Source organism: Puma concolor, chromosome C2 (genome assembly GCF_028749965.1).
Source record: "Puma concolor isolate L17-30 chromosome C2, mPumCon1.1.hap2, whole genome shotgun sequence".
NCBI classification, from domain to species: domain Eukaryota; kingdom Metazoa; phylum Chordata; class Mammalia; order Carnivora; family Felidae; genus Puma; species Puma concolor.
In genome coordinates, this window is record NC_141675.1 from 94,188,257 (window position 1) to 94,209,171 (window position 20,915).

Sequence of the window (20,915 nt, forward strand, 5' to 3'; positions counted from 1 at the left end):
TAGGTGATGTTCCCATTCAGTACTTCACAATAACGTATTCACTGTACTATAAAAGAAGTCCATTACAGTCACCTTTTCAACTCTTGCTGCCTACTAATATAGCAATTACAATAGCACTAACAAAGAGCCCCAGGGGCTTAAAATAGTAATGTATTGCTGATTATAATCATAACCGGGAAGCGAGAATGTGATATGAAATGTACTAATCAAACCAGCCTCTGAGTTGCCTCTGTAAAACAGATGGTTGAATCTAATCTCTCTCTTTGTTTTTTTTTAATTTAAATTCAAGTTAGTTAACATACAGTGTAGTCTTTAGTATTGGCTTCAGGATTCATCCCGTGATTCATCTCTTACATAAGACACCCAGTGCTCATCCCAAAAAGTGCCCTCCTTAATGCCCATCAGCCATTTAACCCATCCCCCATCCACCTCCCTTCCAGTTTGTTCTCTGTATTTAAGTCTCTTATAGTTTGCCTCCCTCTCTGTTTTTATCTTATTTTACTTTCCACACGCCACGTACTCTCAATTTAATCTCTAATTACAGCTCTCTAAAATTGTGTTTTTCTTGGAGGAAGTGGGTTTTTGAGATTTTTCTTGGGGGAGAATGGGAAATACTAAATGTCATTGTTTTATACTCCTACGTTTCCTTTAATACTAAAACCATCCTGTTGCTGGGTAAACTCCAGAGACCTAGGGCCCTGGGGAACTGACCCAGCCAGACCTGAAGGAGTTGCTGAAGGTTCTTGGTCCTGTCACGAGAAGGAACTCAAGGACACACACTCAGCATAGTGGATGAGTAACAGAAGCAGGAAAGTTTATTAAATAAAAAAGTACACTTTGGAAATATGATAGCAAGAAAGAGAGAGCGATGCATGCCCTGAGGGTTTGGGTGTCTTGTTATTGACCTTTGCTAACTAGGAGTCAGAATATTTATTACTTGGGAAACAATGCTTCATGTTTTTTCTTCCTAATTTGGTCAGAGGTTTCTCTTAACAGCATCCACAACCTTGGCTCCGTCTTGTTAGATCTAGCTTCTTGTGGAGTGCTGCCAGGACAGGCTTCTGACTTTCCCAACAGCTGGCCATGACTTCCTCGGTGCTGGCCTCCAGGTATCCTGTTAGAACCTAACTAACTGCCTACTCTAACAATCCCACAAGTCTAAGACATTTAGACTGAGTAAGAAAAGTAAAGAATGACGTTAATGTAAAAACCAATCATTAACCTTAAAGCTTACCTCTTCATAAATTAAAAGGCAGAAGAAAAAGTAACCTACATGTGTGGGGTAGCTGTGCCATTCTGAAAGAAGAGGAGAGGCAAGTAGCTGGATATAAACAACTAAATATTTCACCTTGGAAAGGAATATCTTTTGGTCCTCTTTTTCATGGGCAGGAGAATACTCCATTCTGAAGAAGCAGTTGTTGGAAGGGTTTTAAGAGTCACAGTGCTCAGGGAGGAAACTAAGAGATTGTTAATATCTTGAACACAGCTCATTAAAGGAAGTGGGGGCAGGGTAAGAAGGGGCTGTTACCCAACTGCAAGTTAATACCTATACTTCTCAAGCTGTTCCAAAAAATAAAAATGGAAGGAAAACTTCTAGACTCATTCTATGAAGCCAGCATTACCTTGATTCCTAAACCAGACAGAGACCCCATAAAAAAACAGAACTACAGGCCAATATCCCTGATGAACGTGGATGCAAAAATTCTCAACAAGATACTAGCAAATCAAATTCAACAGCATATAAAATGGATTATTCACCATGATCAAATGGGATTCATTCCTGGGCTGCAGGTCTGGTTCAATATTCACAAATCAATCAATGTGATACATCACATTAATAAAAGAAAGAATAAGAACCCTATGATCCTGTCAATAGATGCAGAAAAAGCATTTGACAAAATACAGCATCTTCTCTTAATAAAAGCCCTCAAGAGGGGCGCCTGGGTGGCGCAGTCGGTTAAGCGTCCGACTTCAGCCAGGTCACGATCTTGCGGTCCGTGAGTTCGAGCCCCGCGTCGGGCTCTGGGCTGATGGCTCAGAGCCTGGAGCCTGTTTCCGATTCTGTGTCTCCCTCTCTCTCTGCCCCTCCCCCATTCATGCTCTGTCTCTCTCTGTCCCAAAAATAAATAAACGTTGAAAAAAAAAAAATTTAATAAAAGCCCTCAAGAAAGTCGGGATAGAAGGAACATACTTAAACACCATAAAAGCCATATATGAAAAGCCCACAGCTAATATCATCCTCAGTAGGGAAAAACCGAGAGCTTTCCCCCTGAGATCAGGAACATGACATAGATGTCTACTCTCACCACTGTTGTTTAACATAGTGTTGGAAGTCCTAGCCTCAGCAATCAGACAACAAAATGAAATAAAATGCATCAAAATTGGCAAAGAAGAAGTCAAACTTTCACTTTTTGCAGAAAACATGATACTCTAAATGGAAAACCAGAAAGATTCCACCAAGACTCCTAGAACTGATACATGAATTCAGCAAAGTCACAGGGTACAAAATCAATATACATAAATAGATTGCATTTTTATATGCCAATAATGAAGTAACAGAAAGAGAGATAAAGAAACTGATCCCATTTACAATCGCATCAAGAACCATAAAATACCTAGGAACAAACCGAACCAAAAATGTAAAAGACCTGTATACTGAAAACTATAGAAAGTTTATGAAGGAAATTAAAGAAGACACAAAGAAATGGAAACACACTCCATGCTCATGGATTGGAAGAATAAATATTGTTAAAATGTCAATACTACCCAAAGCAATCTACACATTCAATGCAATCGCAATCAAAATTGCACTGGCATTCTTCTCAAAGCTAAAACAAACAATCCTAAAATTTGTATCAAACCACAAAAGTCCCTGAATAGCCAAAATAATATTGAAGAAGGAAACCAAAGCAGGAGGCATCACAGTCCCAGACTTTAGCCTCTACTACAAAGCTATAATCATAAAGACAGTATAGTATTGGCACAAAAACAGACACATAGACCAGCAGAATAGAATAGAGAACCCAGAAATGGATCCACAAATGTATGACCGACTAATCTTTGACAAAGCAGGAAAGAGCATCCAATGGAAAAAAGTCTCTTTAGAAAATGCCGCTGGTAGAGCTGGACAGCAACATGCAGAACAATGAAACTAGACCACTTTCTTACACCATACACAAAAATAAACTCAAAATAGATGAAAGACCTAAACGTGAGACAGGAAACCACCAAAACCCTAGAGGCGAAAGCAGGCAACAACCTCTTTGACCTCAGTCGCAGCAATTTCTTACTCAACACATCTCCAAAGGCAAGGGAATTAAAAGCAAAAATGAACATTGGGACCTCATGAAGATAAAAAGCTTCTGCACTGCAAAGGAAACAATCAACAAAACTAAAAGTCAACTGATGGAATGGGCAAAGATATTTGCAAATGATATATCAGATAAAGGACTAGTATCCAAAAATCTATACCAAACACCCCAAAAAACCCAAATAATCTAGTGAAGAAATGGTCAGAAGACATGAATAGACAATTTTCCAAAGAAGACATCCAGATGGGCAACAGACACATGAAAAGATGCTCAATGTCACTCATCATCAGGGAAATACAAATCAAAGCCACTTGAGACACCATCTCATACCAGAGTGGGTAAAATGAACAAATCAGGAAACTACAGATGCTGGCGAGGATGGGGAGAAACAGGAACCCTCTTGCACTGTTGGTGGGAGTGCAAACTGGTGCAGCCACTCTGGAAAACAGTGTGGAGGTTCCTCAAAAAATTAAAAATAGATCTATCCTATAACCCAGCAATAGCACTACTAGGAATGTACCCAAGGGATACAGGAGTGCTGATGCATAGGGTCACGTGTACCCCAATGTTTATAGCAGTGCTTTCAACAATAGCTAAATTATGGAAAGAGCCTAAATGTCCATCAACTGATGAATGGATAAAGAAGATGTGGTATATATATATATATATATATATATATATATATATATATATATATGGGATAGTACTTAGCAATGAGAAAGAATGAAATCATGCCATTTGCAGCAACATGGATGGGACTGGAAAGTATTATACTGAGTGAAATAAGTCAGTCAGAGAAGGACAGATATCATATGTTTTCACTCATATGTGGATCTTAAGAAACTTAACAGAAGACCATGGGGGAAGGGAGGGGAAAAAAATAGTTACAAACAGAGAGGAAGGGAGGCAAACCACAAGAGACTCTTAAATACAGAAAACAAACTGAGGGTTGGTGGGGGGTAGGGAAGAGGGGAAAATGAGTGATGGGCATTGAGGAGGGCACTTCTGGGGATGAGCACTGCGTGTGGTATGTAAGCCAATTTGACAATAAATTATATTCACAAAAAAAGGAAAAAAGAATTATCAGTGCCAATATGGGGGTTATTGGATATTACTAGAGGGAAAAATCAGTTCAACATTTGTTTCTTTGCTTATTTAAGAGATCTTTTCTTTTTCACCCAATGCAGGGGCCAACGTGAGGGCCCACACTGTGCCCAATGCCAGCCCAAACTGAAAACCCTGAGATCAAGACCTGAGCTGAGATCAAAAGTCAGACACTGAACTGACTGAGCCACCCACACATTCCTGGAAAAGAGATTTTTCTATGGGAAAAAATACTTCTAGATTCTTTGTAGTAACAGGGCAAAATAAAGCTTTCTTGGGAATAATTTGTCTAAATAAAACTTTATGCTGTGTCTACCATATGCTAACTGCTGTTGGGGCACCAAAATGAGTATGATAAGATCAAAGTATGTCATCTGCAAATTCACAATATCTTTTTATGACAAAATCATTATTTTTTACTTAAAAGCAAGGACATGACTTAAGCTCTTCAAATAAAACTTAACTTTGTTCCATATCACCTAAAAGGGTAGTGAAAAAGGACATCAAAATTATTAAATTCATTTGCTACCCATGAAGCAGTGTTTTCCAAAGTACATTTAGTGGGATGTGACCAGTGTAGTTTTCCTTGTTTTTCAAATGTAGATAATTGACTTCTTTATCCTACTCTGTGCATGACACATTGTCATCATTGGTCCCTGCAAGGGACCCTTGCAGGGTCTTCATTTATCCCTATTCTCTTCCCCCATTCTGTCAAAAGCATGTCTTTTTATACATATGTATTCTTGTGTGTATTTTTGGTTTTCGTACCCCTTCTTTAATTTTATGTGAATGGTATTGGGCTATGTATCCATTCTCTTTCTTACCTTTTCTCACTACCCATACGCTTTAAAATTTTTTTCCATGTTATTTTGTGTATGTTGTCAATTTCTTCCAGTATGTGCACAGTACACTCCATTTCCCTATCCACCCCCACAGTCATGAATGCCCACATTGCCTCCAGTTCTCTGCCACAGAAGCATGCTGTGAAAATTATTCCCATATACGTTCCCTTGTGGACTTGCTGGGAAGTTCTTCTCAATACAGATCCAGAAATAGAATTGCTGAATCACAGAATATGCACCTATTCTTAAATTAACTGGATACTGACTAACTGCCCTCCAAAATGGCAAGACCATTCCACATTCCCAACAGTCACCTGGGAGGATTCCTGCATCCTTACTAGTACTTGGCATTATTCAGTTTGCTAATTTTTGTCAGTCTAATGGGTATAAAGTGATACCTCATGGTTGTTTTATTTTCTATTTCTGTGACTAGTACTCCTTTGGAATAGCTCTTTTTATGAGTGTTGGCCTCAGTTTTTCTCTTCTGTGTATTCTACATATTCTCTTGCCTTTAATAAGTAGGCAAACAAAAACAAGTTGTTTGAATATTTCTGCTTCTATATACTGTATGTTCATATCCCTTTTCCATTTCTCTATTGGGGTTGCTATTCTCTTATCATTACTTTCTATAAGTTCCTTAAATATTCTAGAATCAATCCCTTGTTGCATTTAGATATTTCAAATATCTTTGACCCATTCATCATTTGTTAAATTTGTCTATAGTTTCTATTAAAAGATAAACTGAGATATATTAAGATTTTTAGGAGCAAAAATTCGTTCAAAATGGGCAGCAGAAATGGTTAGGAATGCTTGCTGCACTACTGGAACACAGAGAGAGGCTTCTACAGAGAAAAGGTGGAAGAAAAGTAAGGAAATTATTGATTGGCTACAGCGAATATCCTAGTTGGCTGTGATTGGCTGTCCTTAGCCTTTTGATTTTGTAAACTTGAGGTATTTATAGGTTTAGATTTTGGTTTGCTTAGTGTAGACCACTGCAGCATTAGCGCCACATCAGTCTATTGGTTTGTTTAATTAATTTAACATGTCCTATGTAAAACCTTAAGCCTTTATTTTGATGTTAAAAAAAAAAAAAAAAAATATATATATATATATATATATATATATATATATATATATATATATATATTTACTTATGATGAACGAAGAACTCTCTAAAGACCTGATGGACAAGGGAAGCCATTTTAGATTTTTTTCTAAGTTAGCATGATGGTATATAAACTTTGTTCATACCAAAAGCCTGATTTATGGACTGCCACACATGCATTGTACATCTGCTTTGTGAATGAGTAGCACAAAGGAAAACCCATCCTGTTCTTGAGATATCAATCAGTGTTCTTGTTCCCTGCATTCCTTTATGACAAAATTCATGATTCCTGCTTATATGCTAATCTATCATCTTTTGAGATGTAAAGAAGTATATTCCCTGTAAAAATTGTTCATTCTCCAGAGTACTTTCATTCCTATGAAGAATGTGTTTCCTAGGCAGCTGTCCTAACTTGGGCTCAAATAAAACTCTCTTTCTTTACTTTTAGAGATTCTAAAAGTTTGTTCAATTTGTGTCGACAAAATTTGTGCTTTTGAAATGCCATCAGATGTACACCACTCCTCAGTATAAAGATAACCTCTACCAACTTTATATTAATGTATTTTGGAGCCCTAAGTAACAGAGACATGCTATTAAAGTTGGGATTTTTTTTTTAAGATTTTATTTTTAAGTGACCTTACACCCAATGGGGTGGGGTTCAAACTCACAACCCAAAGATCAAGAGTCAAACACTCCACCGAGTCAGCCAGGCAACCCTAAAGTTGGGAAGATTATTTTAAAAAGAGATAAGCTCCTCCACTATCACTACCTTTCATTGATTTCTTAGTTTGACCTTTCACATGTAGACTTTTAATGCATCCAGAACCCCACCCTTTGATGTGGTGTTTAATTTTCTTCAGTTTGTTTTCTTTTACCCATTGATTTGTTCAGCCATGTTTATTGTACATTACCTTCCAAAGTGATGTTGATGTTGCTAGTCTAAGAATCACTGTTTCAATAGCAAGATACTAAGTAGCAGTAGCAAACACCTAGTTGAAAGAACTGATAATAGTGGATAAAGGTGAGTCTAGGAGAATATAAGGACAATATGTTGTTATTAGTAAACATATCAATCTATAATGAAGTAAAAATCATGCTTATTAAAAGTTTTTAGATGACAAAATGGGGATGTTTTAGTAACTTGGAAAATACACATAGAGAAATTACTTCCATATAGCACGAGTTCACAGGGGCACCTGGATGGCTCAGTCATTTAAGCATCCAACTCTTGATTTTGACTCAGGTCATCATCTTGCAGTTGGTTCAAGCCCTGCATCAGGCTCTGTGCTAAGTGTGGAGTCTGCTTGAGATTCTCTCCCTCTATCTCTCCTCCTACCCCACTCACGTGCTCTCTTTCTCTCTCTCTCTCTCAAAGGAAAAAAAAATAAAGGGTATATAGCACCAGTTCATAGACATACATACGGATTCCCTGAGCTAAATCTCTGAAATACAGAAACAAACCTTGGTTAGGTGACACTGAAAGTTTTATTACCTAAAATATACTAGGCAGCTATTTGAACTATGCCTTGAAGTCCTGCTCTAAAAAATAAGTCCAGGGGCACCTGGGTGGCTCAGTCCGTTGCTTAACTGACTCGATTTTAGCTCAGGTCATGATGTCAGGAGTTGGTGGATAGAGGCCTGCCTCCAGCTCTGTGCTGAAATCTCAGAGCCTGCTTGGAATTCTCTCTGACCTCTCTCTCTGCCCCTCCTCCCACTTGCGCTCTCAAAATAAATAAATTTTAAAAAATAATAAGGTAAAAAAGAAATAAGTTCATTCCTTTTCCCCAACAATTTTATGCATGAAAGAAATCCCCACAATTGCAAATAGTAGGTGCCAGTTTACTTATATACCTAATTGAACTCAAGAAATGCCAAGGAAAAGTCATTTTTCAATTTTATTAACTGGTATATTTGCCCTATGATTAACAATTCATACTGAAATCAAATCAGTTAGAAAGGGAACTATAAAATAGTGTACTGGGTATGGTATGAGTTATTAGAATTTTCCCCTCACATTTGTGGATTGGATTGTTCAAAGCTCTTTGCTGATCATTTTTAACTAAACCAGAACAAAAGAGATGGAGGTGGGGGCGGGGAGGGAGGAGAAGGCAGATAATAACTCGAGCATGAAATATGTGGAACTAATCTGTCACTCAAGGGAAACTGGCTTTCACTCGTGTTTCTTTTGTTTAGGGTGGACAAGTCATCTCACCTTCTTGGGCTTCAGTTTTCCATTGGTAGATTGAGAGGTTAAGAGATATGAGTTACCATCTCACTACTTTCCCCTTCTTCCAGTCTTCCCCAAGTTGATTGACAAATTCTTTGCCCTTTCATCCCGCCCCTGCGCCTGCGCGAAAGAAGCGCCCTTCATTTAGCCTCTCTGCGCACGCGCCATTTTAAATCTTTTTTTCTCCCCCTCCTAACTCCCCCTCCGTCTGAGAGAGGCAGGACTTCCTGTCCCTGGTAGAGCCACTGCCGGAAGTGACTGAAGGCAAATCGGCGTTCGCCGAGCCTGGGAGAGTTTAGGGTGGCTGTGCTAGTTGCTGCTGTAGGCTTGCAAGATGCCAGGTCTGGCGGCCGCAAGCCCTGCCCCGGCTGAGTCACAGGAGAAGAAGCCTCTGAAGCCCTGCTGCGCCTGTCCGGAGACCAAGAAGGCGCGCGATGCTTGGTCAGTGCGCAAATGGGGAGGGAGCGGCGGGCAGGCCCCATGCGCTGCCTTCCGGTACCTCTGTGCCCTGCCCGGCCTTGGGCTTTCACTGGTCCGAGCTTTGCCGTGCTGCAGTTTTGAGAGTTAGAGGACCCAGTACTCTGTCTGTTGACTGAGCCCGTAGCCCAGCCCCGAAAGATGGATGAAAGGTTAGGAGAGAGGTCAGATTGAACCGGGCTCGCTTCGCACACTCACTCATAGGGTTTTTGAGCATCTGTTTCTGTGTCAAGCACTGCCCTAGGTCTACTAAAGACGTAAAGATGCTACTTGATTTAAAGAAGCTTATAGGTAGTGGAGATACTAATGATTGGTATTACCACGTGGTATGTATGGGCTGTGATGGAAGATTTGGCAAGACAAAAGAGTAAAATTTTCTGGTAAAATTTTGGCATAGTGGGACCCGGTACATTTCTTAAAGTACTGAAGAGTTCCCCTTACCTCCCCCCTATCCCCCCACTCCCGGGTAGGTGAATGAAAAATCAGACAGTCTGACATAGGTGACAGTATTCAGGATAGCACATCTGAATTCCTGTCAACCCACAAAAGGTTTTGTTTGTTCTCATTCTATACAACCTCTGTTGTGGAACAAATCTCATTAGGGGGAATGCTCAGAAAATGTGAATTGTAAACCTCTCCCTCTTTTTTGCCCCACATAAAATAATCACAAGTGGCATAATGGAGTTAAGAGTTATAGGAAAGCAGTCCTTTTTATTAATACTCAGTACTTCTCAAATAATACTGTGAAGGGAGAATTGAAAGACTACAATCTGATACTGAAATTGCTTTCATAGTTAACAGTAAGTGCTTATTGAATCTAAAGCTAGTAATGTGTCATGACTAAGAACTTGGAATCCAGAGTCAAGGTTTGAATCTGGTCCACCAACTTTGCGACTTTGAGTAAATTATTTAACACACCTGCTTCCTATGTCTAAAATGGGCCTAATAAAAGTGTGTCTGCCTCTAGGATTCCTGTAAGGTTTAATGATACAGGTCTTACACAGTATTCAAAAAATGATCAGGGAATACTAGCTGTTATCTTCACCAAACATTCATTCATTTGTAATGAATGAGCTATTCATTGCGCAATTGAAGGATATATAGGATTTGGATCTCTAAAGAAGGAGATCCTATCCTTCAAATTGCTTTTGCATTAATTGTCTCAGACCACTATGCCAAAATATCTATAGTCAGGAGTCAATTTTTTCCTGTAATTAAATTTGACTTAATTTGATCTTTGCTAAAATTACATTTTCAGGCCCTAGAAATAAAAAGCTGTGTGATCCTAGATTTTACTTAGTGTAAAAAGTTCTTTGATCATTGTGAGGGAGGCTCATCAGGCTGCTTGCTGTTGCCTGATAGATCTTGCCGTTTATGTTGTTGGGTGTATTATGATTAGAAGGAGATTTATTTAGGTCTGTTTGAATGTAGAGCAGAATAAAAGATTTAATTCCTCTGTGATAGGCAAAAAATTCAATTCCTCTCTCTGTCCTTCATTTAACTTAAGTATTGTATTCAGGGGCACCTGAGTGGCTCGGTTGGTTAAGCTTTGCCGTGATCTGAGGTTGGTGGGTTTGCCCCGCTTGGAGCTCTGTACTAACAGCTCAGAGCCTGGAGCCTGCTTCCAATTCTGTCTGCCTCCCTCTCTGCTCCTCTCCCGTTCATGCTCTGTCTCTCAAAAATGAATAAACATTAAAAAATTTTTTTTTAATTTTTTTTAACGTTTATTTATTTTTGAGACAGAGAGAGACAGAGCATGAACGGGGGAGGGCCAGAGAGAGACACACAGAATCCGAAACAGGCTCCAGGCTCTGAGCTGTCAGCACAGAGCCCGATGCGGGGCTCGAACTCACGGACCGCGAGATCATGACCTGAGCCGAAGTCGGCGCTTAACCGACTGAGCCACCCAGGCGCCCCTAAAAAAATTTTTTTAACATAAGTATTGTATTCAGATGATCAATTTCATTAGAGAACTGTATTGTTCCTTTGATATGAACTAGAGGCAATATTTGATATGCATAATTATTTCTTTAACTCCAACTACATTCCATCAGATCCATGTTCTGCCTCATTCCCCGTCACTGTCATGCATATTTACTATTAATGTACTAATGCCTACTTTGTTAGATAACAAGTACATTTTGTTTTATAGCATCATTGAGAAAGGAGAAGAGCACTGTGGACACCTAATTGAGGCCCACAAGGAATGCATGAGAGCCCTAGGATTTAAGATATGAAATGGTGAGCATGATACTTTCTGATTGGGAAGATAATACATAGGGTTATTGCTTCAAATTTGTGCTTTATAGATTTAGCAGTCACCAGAGAACATTCTATTCAAAAGGTAATTCACCTGGATGCTTAAGTATACTTAAAAAATAATTTTCAGTTTCTAATGTAGGGAGTAAATGATGCTAATAAGTTGAGAATCATTCAGTGGATTTAAGGAGGGGAGAATGTATCTTTCAAAAAGGGGCTCGATAAAAGCCTTTAGAGTTATGTTAGAGTCAGAAGGAATAATGGTTTTGGAAGTTCAAAATATTCAGTTGTCTGACTTAAAGGAACTAAAAGGAAAATATTCTTCATTCCTTGTTTCTGATGTGGGTCTTTTAAATAGGGAGTAGGCAGTACATGGAAGCATTGCTTTCTGCAAAAGAAAAATAGAATTATTGCTATTTCTTTTGTACCATGCTTCTAATAATACTAAAACCTCAGACCATTTTTTTTTTTTAATTTTTTTTTTTTCAACGTTTATTTATTTTTGGGACAGAGAGAGACAGAGCATGAACGGGGGAGGGGCAGAGAGAGAGGGAGACACAGAATCGGAAACAGGCTCCAGGCTCCGAGCCATCAGCCCAGAGCCTGACGCGGGGCTCGAACTCACGGACCGCGAGATCGTGACCTGGCTGAAGTCGGACGCTTATCCGACTGCGCCACCCAGGCGCCCCAACAGACCATTTTTTAAAAGAACTTTGAATCCAAATTTTAATGCTGAAAGGGACTTTAAGTTATGTGTATACAGCAATACCACAGATAAATGATCTTTTGTTTGGAACTCATTCTTCAGATAGCAACTTAACCCATTCCTAGTTCTCTGTCCCATAGTCTCCTTATTAGAGATGCTTTCACTTAACACTCCCATCTGAAATAACATCCCTTCCCCATCACTCTGTCCCAGCACTATCCAGTAGAACTTGCTGTGATAATGAAAATATTCTGTACCTTCACTCTCCACTCTGGTAGCCACTAGCCCTATGTGGCTACTGAGCCCTTAAAATGTGGTAGTAAAACTGAAGAACTGAATTTTTAGTTTTATTTAATTTTAATTTTAATAGCCACATAGGGCCAGTGGCTACTCTTAACATCACTGCCTGTATATTAGGTATGTATTTATTATCTGCATTGTTTTACTGCGACTACAATGTAAGCTCTGAGAAGAATTTTCTGCTTGGGGTGCCTGGGTGGCTCCATCAGTTGAGCATCTGACTCTTGACTTTGGCTTAGGTCATGATCTCACAGTTTATGAGATGGAGCCCTGAGTCCTGCTCTATGGGGAACAACTCAGAACATGTTTGGGATTCTCTCTCTCCCTCTCTCTGCCCTTCCTCTGCTTGCTCATTCTCTCTCTGTCTCTCTCAAAATAAATCAATAAACATTTTTTAAAACATGGGTACTAAGGAGGGCATTTGTTGTCATGAGCACTGGCTATTGTATGTAAGTGATGAAGCACTGAATTCTCCTGAAACCAGTATTGCACTGTATGTTAACTAAAATTTAAATTAAAAAATAAATAAATAAAAAATTTCAGAACATACTGGTTTTCTAATAGAAAAAAAAAAAGAATTTTCTGCTTTACTCACTGTCATATTCCCAGGACCTATAATTTTGCCTGTCACATAGTAGGTGTTCAACAGAGGAATATTAATTAAATGAATAAATAAATGAGGAACTAAGGCCTATAGATATGGAATGACTTCCAAGGTAAGTTGCAGGATCAGATCTGCAACCTCGTGTCTCCAGGCAGATTCCCTCTGCTTTTTGCCCACCCCTTCCACTGCCCAACATCCATATCACATTGCCAGTTTTAACTTAATAATAGCTGAGAGATAATGTCAAAGTCACATACTAATATAACAGTAATAGCCTGGTTTCTTTCTCTTTCACCTCTCTACTGCCTCTTTAGAATTTCATACATAGCTAGTCTTACTCATTGAGCTGTAAAAAAAGGACAGATAAGGAACCTGTTCCAAGCTGATAAGAAGTATCACTATGTAGTAGAAAATAGTCTAGGCTGAAAGTCCTGAGGCTTAATTTTGATTGTCTAGCTTAGCATGTATTTTGCTTCAGCTACATTTAACATTCATCAATACATTAAACCTCTGTGGATTTCACTTTTTTAATTTATAAAAAGACCCATAACATATTTTGTGATTTTTATATTTAGTATGGTATATCTACTCTGTGTGTACATGACATACTTAAGTGGCTTTTAGATTACATGGTTATTTAAAGAAATTCCATAGTGAATCATTTTGTAAAATAAGTAAGTTTGGGTGTGTGTGGGGGGGAGGGGGTGTTCTTTAAAAGTATAATTATACCTATTGATTATTTTTAAAGACCTGGAATCTCAACATTTGCACACGGTTTCCTTGTTTATATTCTTACTCTTTTCCTAAGCAGTTGTATAAAGTGTTGGTGCTAATGCCAAGCCTGTCTTGATAAAAAGGGTGATTTTTAAAAATGCTAATTTTAGGAGCATCAGAAGCATCTCTTGGACTTCATGTCTACCACAAAAGTGCTACAACTGTTGTCATAATTAGCACAAATTCACAAGGACTAGAAAATATCATAGTTTTCTTTATATTATTGGGTCAAAGTGAGAGGGATACCTGTGTACTTCATTTGTGTGTAAAAGAAAATGCAAGAGCTTTGGACTTAGAAAACCTGATGTTTAACTGATTGTGTGGTCTTGGGCAAGTCCTTAACTTTCTTAACCTTAGTTTACTTCAAAGAGTCATTGTGATGATTAAATGACAGGTGTACAAATAGGATTTGTAAACTATCAAATAGAAGCCAGAACGGAATAGCCCATATGTTGGGAGTTGTGGATAGCAGACATCCAATTGAGGTCTGTTGGTTATATGACCTGATTATGTGTTTTTGAATCCCAATTATGGCAAGAACAATCTGAATCCATGTAGGGCTTCTCTTAGAATTCAGATGTCATGTTTTCATTTTCAGCATACTACTGCTTTTGGAAGAGGAACAGGTGTTTGGATCTGCTTTGGTCCCAGGTATCCTATTTCCCCAACCCCCATTGGGAAATGGACAAAAAGTGAAGTCAAAAAAAGACTTGTCCAAGTTAAGAATGGGTAGCTGGTGGAATTAAAACTAGAGTCTAGGTCTTTTATGTTCTCCAAAGCATGGATGCTTTACACTTCATTCCTTGCACTTAATGAGGTCTGGTTACCAGCCTACTCATTTTTAGGACTGCACATAGTCTTGATCTTCAATCCTAAAACTTTATTATGAATGCAAATTAGAAAGACCTGTTGCTGAAATGTGTAGGTATATATAACTCAATAACCAGGTCATTGGCTGTAAAATCCAACACTATCTACATTGTTATAAGATAAACCGAACTAAATTGATATCTTTTAGACTATTAGACCACATTTTTCTGATGATAGCTTTAAAGGAAAAATATTTTTGCAAACCTAGATCTTCCCAATAATGATCATGAAAGTTCCTTCCTTCAAAAACCTTTGTAGATTTTAATGTTATAGCCTAAATAAGACAGGTGTTAATTGTACCTTGAATTTAGTAGATTGGGAGTTAATATAAATGTGGGCTACATTCAGCCAGAGGTGCACTTTGTAATCACCTGAGGACTGTTTTCCAAAATTCACAAGCCCTGGGCCCTGATCTCCTGTTGACTCAAACTCCTAGATAATTTTCAGGTGGACCCTTCTTAAGGAACCATTGGCTTAAACTGAAGAAGTAGCAGGGATATTGCTAAGTATAAACTATCTAAAGATTTAATAGTAGCAAAGGCAGTGACTTGAAAACTGCTCTTAAGGAAAAATAAGTGGATGATGGTGGTGATTCTAAACACTTTCTTTTATCTTAGGACTATTTCTTTTACTGAAAGAAAAACTAGAGGAACCTAGAACCTACTTAGAAATGTTAAAGAGGAACATTAACAGCTAGTGTCTGTTTTTCTGCCTTTAGGAGTTAGAAGGAACCTTGAGAACCCAGTTTGGGTGCTAAAATCATTGAAAGAAATGAAAGGACTAGCACCAGGCAGTGGGGATACTCAGTATTTACTATTTAACAGAACTTAATATTTGGTTAAAGTATGCTTAAAATATGCTGATTTCATATACACACATACAACTGATTATGTATGAAAATATGGTTCCAACAAAATCCAGCAAAAGTGTCCTTCCTTGCTATTTAAACATTTATTTATTCAATAGATATTTATTGTTTGTTTAATACCTAGAAAATGCCAGCATGAGAAAGGTCTCTTCTGTCAAGGACTTTACACCCAGATATATAACCAAGAGGTTGACATCAGAAGCTTTCAGGAGTAGCCCCTCCTGAGATATAGTTAGTGGCAAAAGAGGTAACAGTGCTGTGGACTGCTGTCTCTTACAATGTTGAGTGGCTTCATTTTTGGTTATCTTTCCTGCTCAAACCCTTCCTTAAGTGTATTCTTCCTTTTAGCCTTTTAGAAAACAGGTTAGATGTTTGTGTTGTTGATCAGGCTTATGTTTTCTAAACCACATACTGGGAATAATACTGGCTAGATGAAGGAAGCACTTTCATTGGACTTGAAGAATTGGCTAGCCCAAATTACTTTTTGAAGCATTGTTCTCTCTGCCTTCTGGGATAGGGATTGGGGGTGAGGGTGGGTGAGAACTGTTTGGAGAGAAGCATGGTAGTGATTGACTTAGACCAGCAACCCTATCCTCTCCTACTCTCCCTTTCTGATTTCTAAGTGGATTCAAAACATTACCCTTATTTTGCCCTGGGGATAAAGTGAGTAACTTTCCACAGGAAGCACCTTGTATACAGAACTGACCTTTTGCTATCCACTTCGTGGATCTTTGCCAAACATACTTGAATCAGCAACGAAGGGTTTGCAAAGTCTCTTCTCTTGAATATCTGTAAAAATACACTGCTCTGGACTTTTTGGGACGATATTTTTGAGTAAATAAATAAATATGTATAGTTTTTACTTTAACAGACTTCTAAAGATGAAAAAATGGATTGAACAGTTTCAGTGAGGCTTTTTAGGCAAAACTAGAATTTAAGACTCTGTGTCTTTTATTTCATGACTGGTTTAGAATTATTGTGGCAATTGGTTAATAGTACTTGGCTGAGGCATTCATTTCTACTGGTCTTAATTCCCTAATTCCATAGGTCTGGCATGATGTTTAAAATCTAATTTTCTAATATAATTTTTTTTTGTAGGTGGTTTACTCTGTGAATGAATAATTCCTGAAGAATGAAGAAGATTCAGTAATTTTGGGAATTTGTGGAACTTTGATAAATGGAAAAAGTATTTATAACTTATTTTTAGAAAAAGGAAATTATCTCTGGTCAGAAATCTTCAAGTGTGTCTCTTTTTGTGTTCCTCACGTCCTCACATGGCATTTATTTTTCTTAAAGGATATAGTATAAAAAAAATCCTGTAATATTAATTTCTTATGTTCTTGTGTCATTCTGGGAACTCTAGATTTTAGTTGTAACGAGAAAGCAGATCCTGATCTCATTCAGTGAAACCTCCAAAATGAGGTGCATAGAAGTAAGGAAATAACCCTTTACCAATTCAGAATGAGTACGGTACCCATATCATCTCATTCAACATTTTGTTTTTTATTTTTAACTTACTTAAAAGCAAGAACTGGACAAGCCTTCAATCTTAATATTTTAGATCATTATTATTATTCTTTACTAGTCTGTCTTTTGGGAAAGTTACTCGCTTAGATTTTGGATCACATTAGGATTCCTTGGCTCAGAAGATCTCAACTGTTTGGCATAATTAATCTGTAGATGTCTAGTTACATTTTAAGATAGACTAGGGGATCATAGTTTAATGCCTACTGGCCAGACAGTTGTCTCTTATTGATTAAAAGCTCGCCCAGGTCAGAGGCTTGACTAGAACAAATAAGTCATCAGTGAAATTAGCTCAGTGCTCTGCTATAATAATGCCTGGGATAGAACATGGAGTTTGGTTTGCTTGCTATAGCAACCCTGTGGTTCTAGAAGCTGCTTATGGGCTAATGAAGAAATTGGCCATATTCTGCCTATTAGTAAGTTGAGTTTCATATTTCAACAACAAAAGATACTAAAGAACATAAGAGAATATGTAGTGTTCATATGTCATTCTATGATGGGAAAATTGCCTCTTTTATAAAGGAGCTGAATTAAGGTATTCTTTAGGATTCCTTCTAGTTAATTAAGCATGGCTTTGAAGTATAACAGACTTAGGTTCAACAACTGGCTGTGTCATCTCAAGCAGGTCACAACCTCTTTGGATCTGTTTCCCTCATCTGAAAGGGGCGTCTGGGTGGCTCAGTCAGTTAAGCATCTTCTTGGTTTCAGCTCAGGTCATGATCTCATGGTTTGTGAGATTGAGCCTTGCGTCAGCCTCTGCACTGACATCGCAGAGCCTGCTGGGGATTCCCTCTCTCCTCTCTCTCTGCCCCTCCCCCACTCATGTGCTCTTGCTCTCAAAATAAATAAACTTAAAAAAGTGTAGTAATGTGCAAGATTGTGAGCACTAATTAAAATGGTGTATATAAAGCATTTGGCACAGTAGCATTTAGTGTTATTAACATTCTCTAATTTTTTGATTCTCTACTCATGTTTTCACCTGAATATTTGGATATAATACTTTTAGTAAGTACTTCATAGCTTTCAGAGCATTCTGCTAGGTGAAAAATAGAATCTTGGACTCCTAAGATAAAAATCAGCTTCCATCCAACACCAGTCCTTGGCAGATGGTCATCCAGATTCTGCTTGAATATGTCCTGAACTACAAAAAGGGAGAAAATACAGACTTACCATCCAGTGTTAATTTTTGCTGTATGCTCTTCCAGGCTTTTCCTAGGCATTTACACATTTTTTAAAATAAAAAATTAGGTCATTTTTCTATGCTATTTACTTTTAATAAAATCATAATATTAGTTTCTTTTTCTCCTTGATAATTTTACCAGCCTGTAATATAGTCCTAAAATATGATTTGTATTGGCTATGTACGAATCCATTCTGAGTTTAGAATAATTTAACCAATTCCCTATTGTTTGTGCATTCATTTATTAAACAAATGTTTTGTAGAATGCTTGCTAAATGTCCAATAGCATTCACGAAATTGAGCATCAGTGTTGAACAGGACCTAAACCTGATGCCTAAATTATTTGTTTTGTTTGTTTTTTCTTTTGTATTTTGTTTCATTGGTTGGTTTTATGGAAACATGTAAGGAAGAAAAGAAGAAATCACCTGAAATCCCACTAGTCTACAATAGGACTGTTTTTTAGTGACCTTGCCTTTCATCTCTTTCTGCATGTATATACTTTTACTTTTTTTTTTTTTTTTTGGCTGCTCCATAATATGCATTGGAAGTTTCCATAGGGAATCCTTTACAAATCCTTAAGCAATCACTTAGCTAAGGATAGACCAGAGGCTCCACGTGTTTTCGTTTTGGATGAGTACTGCCTGCCTGATCTCTAGAAAGGTTATACCCATTTGCACCTATGTATCTGAGGGTGCCCATTTCCCTAAGTTCTTAGCAAGGCTAATTTTTTTCAGCTTTTGCCAGTTTGATATGCTCACACGATATGTAAAGGAACTAAAGCACTTCTTGACATCTGCCACAGTTAGAAATCCATCTCACAAGACCTTCTGCCCATCCTTCCCTAATGCTTAAGCCTTCCCAAAGATTATGCACAGCATTTTGGTACTAATAAAAGTAAGAGATGTTACCACAGTAATTTGAAAAATGAAGCACTTCACTTCCTAGTAGGTGACCACAACATTCTGACATACATCTTTGCTAAACCCCTGCTATTCACAGTAATTCCCAAACTCTTAATACAGACACAGTCACACCATTCTTTCTAACCATTTCTTTTTTTCTAACCTTAACATTTGACTGGAAGGTTGATGAGAATGGGACTATGACCCTAAGCAGGGCTTACCTTAGGATAACTATACCTTTCATTGGTGTGATGTAAGGCTGTTGGAAAAATTTTACAAGTGAGTGAGTGAGGTACTCAGTTTAAGGAAATTGCTGTGGTCAAACAGCTGGTGACCTGGGATGTGAGTCTTGGTGAGTAGAGGTCAAGCCCAATGTTCTCTCCTGTACCAACTAATATAAACCTATTCATAGTTATAAATTCATTTATTCATTCAGTACATATTTAGTGAAATTGTATTATATATAGGGAACTGCCCTAGATATTGAATACTCATGTGTGAATCAGACATACATCTTGTCCTCAAGGAGATGAGGGGCTATTTGACTCGACATTTATTGAGGACATAATAATATGCTAACTATGTGCTAAATAATGAACAAAGGTTAGTAAGACATGGTCCTCACTGTCAAAGAGTTATAATCTAGTAGATACATGTATATAAACTACAAATATATAAAGTTAAATAGTACTATGATGACTATTCCAAGAAGCTTTCCTAAAAAGAGTGCATGTGTGACTACCCAGGGTTTCTTTAGGTATCAAAAACTAGCTAGCTGGTAGTTCCATCTGTGTGCATCATGGTGATTTTGAAATCAAGTAATAGAAAATCCTCATCAAGGGAAACTCATATGACTAGAAGTCCAGAGTTAGGACAAGCTCTAGATGAAACAATATCATAGGTTCAATGATACCATCCAAGACTCAAGTATTTTCATCTCAGAGCTTCCAGGACTGAAGAAATCATGTGCTTTTTTATTCAAGTCCAGCAGAAGAAAGAAGCCATTCCCAAGGCATGATTTTTTTTTTTTTAAAGTCTGAGCCAAATTAGGTTATGTGCATTTTTATAGACTAATAATAGTTGCCAACAGAATGCCTTATGCTGATCGACTTAAACGGGATCCCTGCCCCACTCCCGCCCATGGATTCATATATAATAATTAGATATCAGCACAAAACTGGAATTCTGTAACAAGGAGGAAGTGATAAGTGGATTTTGAGTAGGCAACCAATTTTCCACTAAACCATCTTGTTCACTTAACCGAGTCATTCTGAATGGTCAAATTGAGTTTGAAGGAGCATTTCCTCTCCTAGTTTACTCAAATTTTTGACAGAAAAGTATTAGTAGAACACAATAAGTTGTGTAATGTTCAGTTTTCATAGAATAAAACAATCAGCAGATGTTCAGAGAACTTTCCTGAAGAGTAGTCCTTTTGGAGATCTTAAGGGAGATCTGAATCTAAAAGCATTCAACTGCAGATACCAAAACACCTAACTAAGCGCTTAAGCAGTAAGTGCAGTTTACTTCCTGTCATGAAGTCTGGAGGTTGAAAGTTCCAGATTTGAGATAGTGGCTCAGTCATACTTTTGAGAACTGGTTTATTCTATCTTTCAGCTCTTTATCCTCATCCTTAAGTATATCATATCTCATGGCTATCATATCTCATGGTAGCTCCAAGCATTACATCACTGCACAAGTATATTCAAGCCAGGATAAAAGGTAGCAGGACTTCTTACTGTCTGTCAGGAAGTATACTTTTCCCCCAGAAGCTCCTACATGCTCTTCCTTTTATATCCCATTTGTCACACGCCTACACGTAAACCAGTTGCCATCAAGGGGAATGGGATATCGTCCTTGGCTTT

General features: G+C 37.9%; 1 protein-coding gene across 2 annotated transcripts; it reads left to right on the forward strand.

The window, feature by feature from the left end:
* The first annotated feature begins 8,831 nt into the window (after positions 1–8,831).
* COX17 (cytochrome c oxidase copper chaperone COX17) lies at positions 8,832–17,634 on the forward strand. Of its 2 annotated transcripts, XR_003222621.2 has the most exons (4): positions 8,832–9,030; positions 11,219–11,307; positions 14,308–14,360; positions 16,546–17,634. XR_003222621.2 is itself a non-coding variant. In XM_025913120.2 (3 exons), the coding sequence occupies exons 1-2, from the start codon at positions 8,924–8,926 to the stop codon at positions 11,301–11,303; spliced, it is 192 nt and encodes a 63-aa protein (XP_025768905.1). In that variant the 5' UTR covers positions 8,833–8,923; the 3' UTR covers positions 11,304–11,307; positions 16,546–17,634. The 2 variants fall into 2 exon arrangements, 1 of the variants encoding a protein (XP_025768905.1); XM_025913120.2 differs by lacking the exon at positions 14,308–14,360 and having other exon boundaries at positions 8,833–9,030.
* The last annotated feature ends 3,281 nt before the right edge of the window (positions 17,635–20,915 follow it).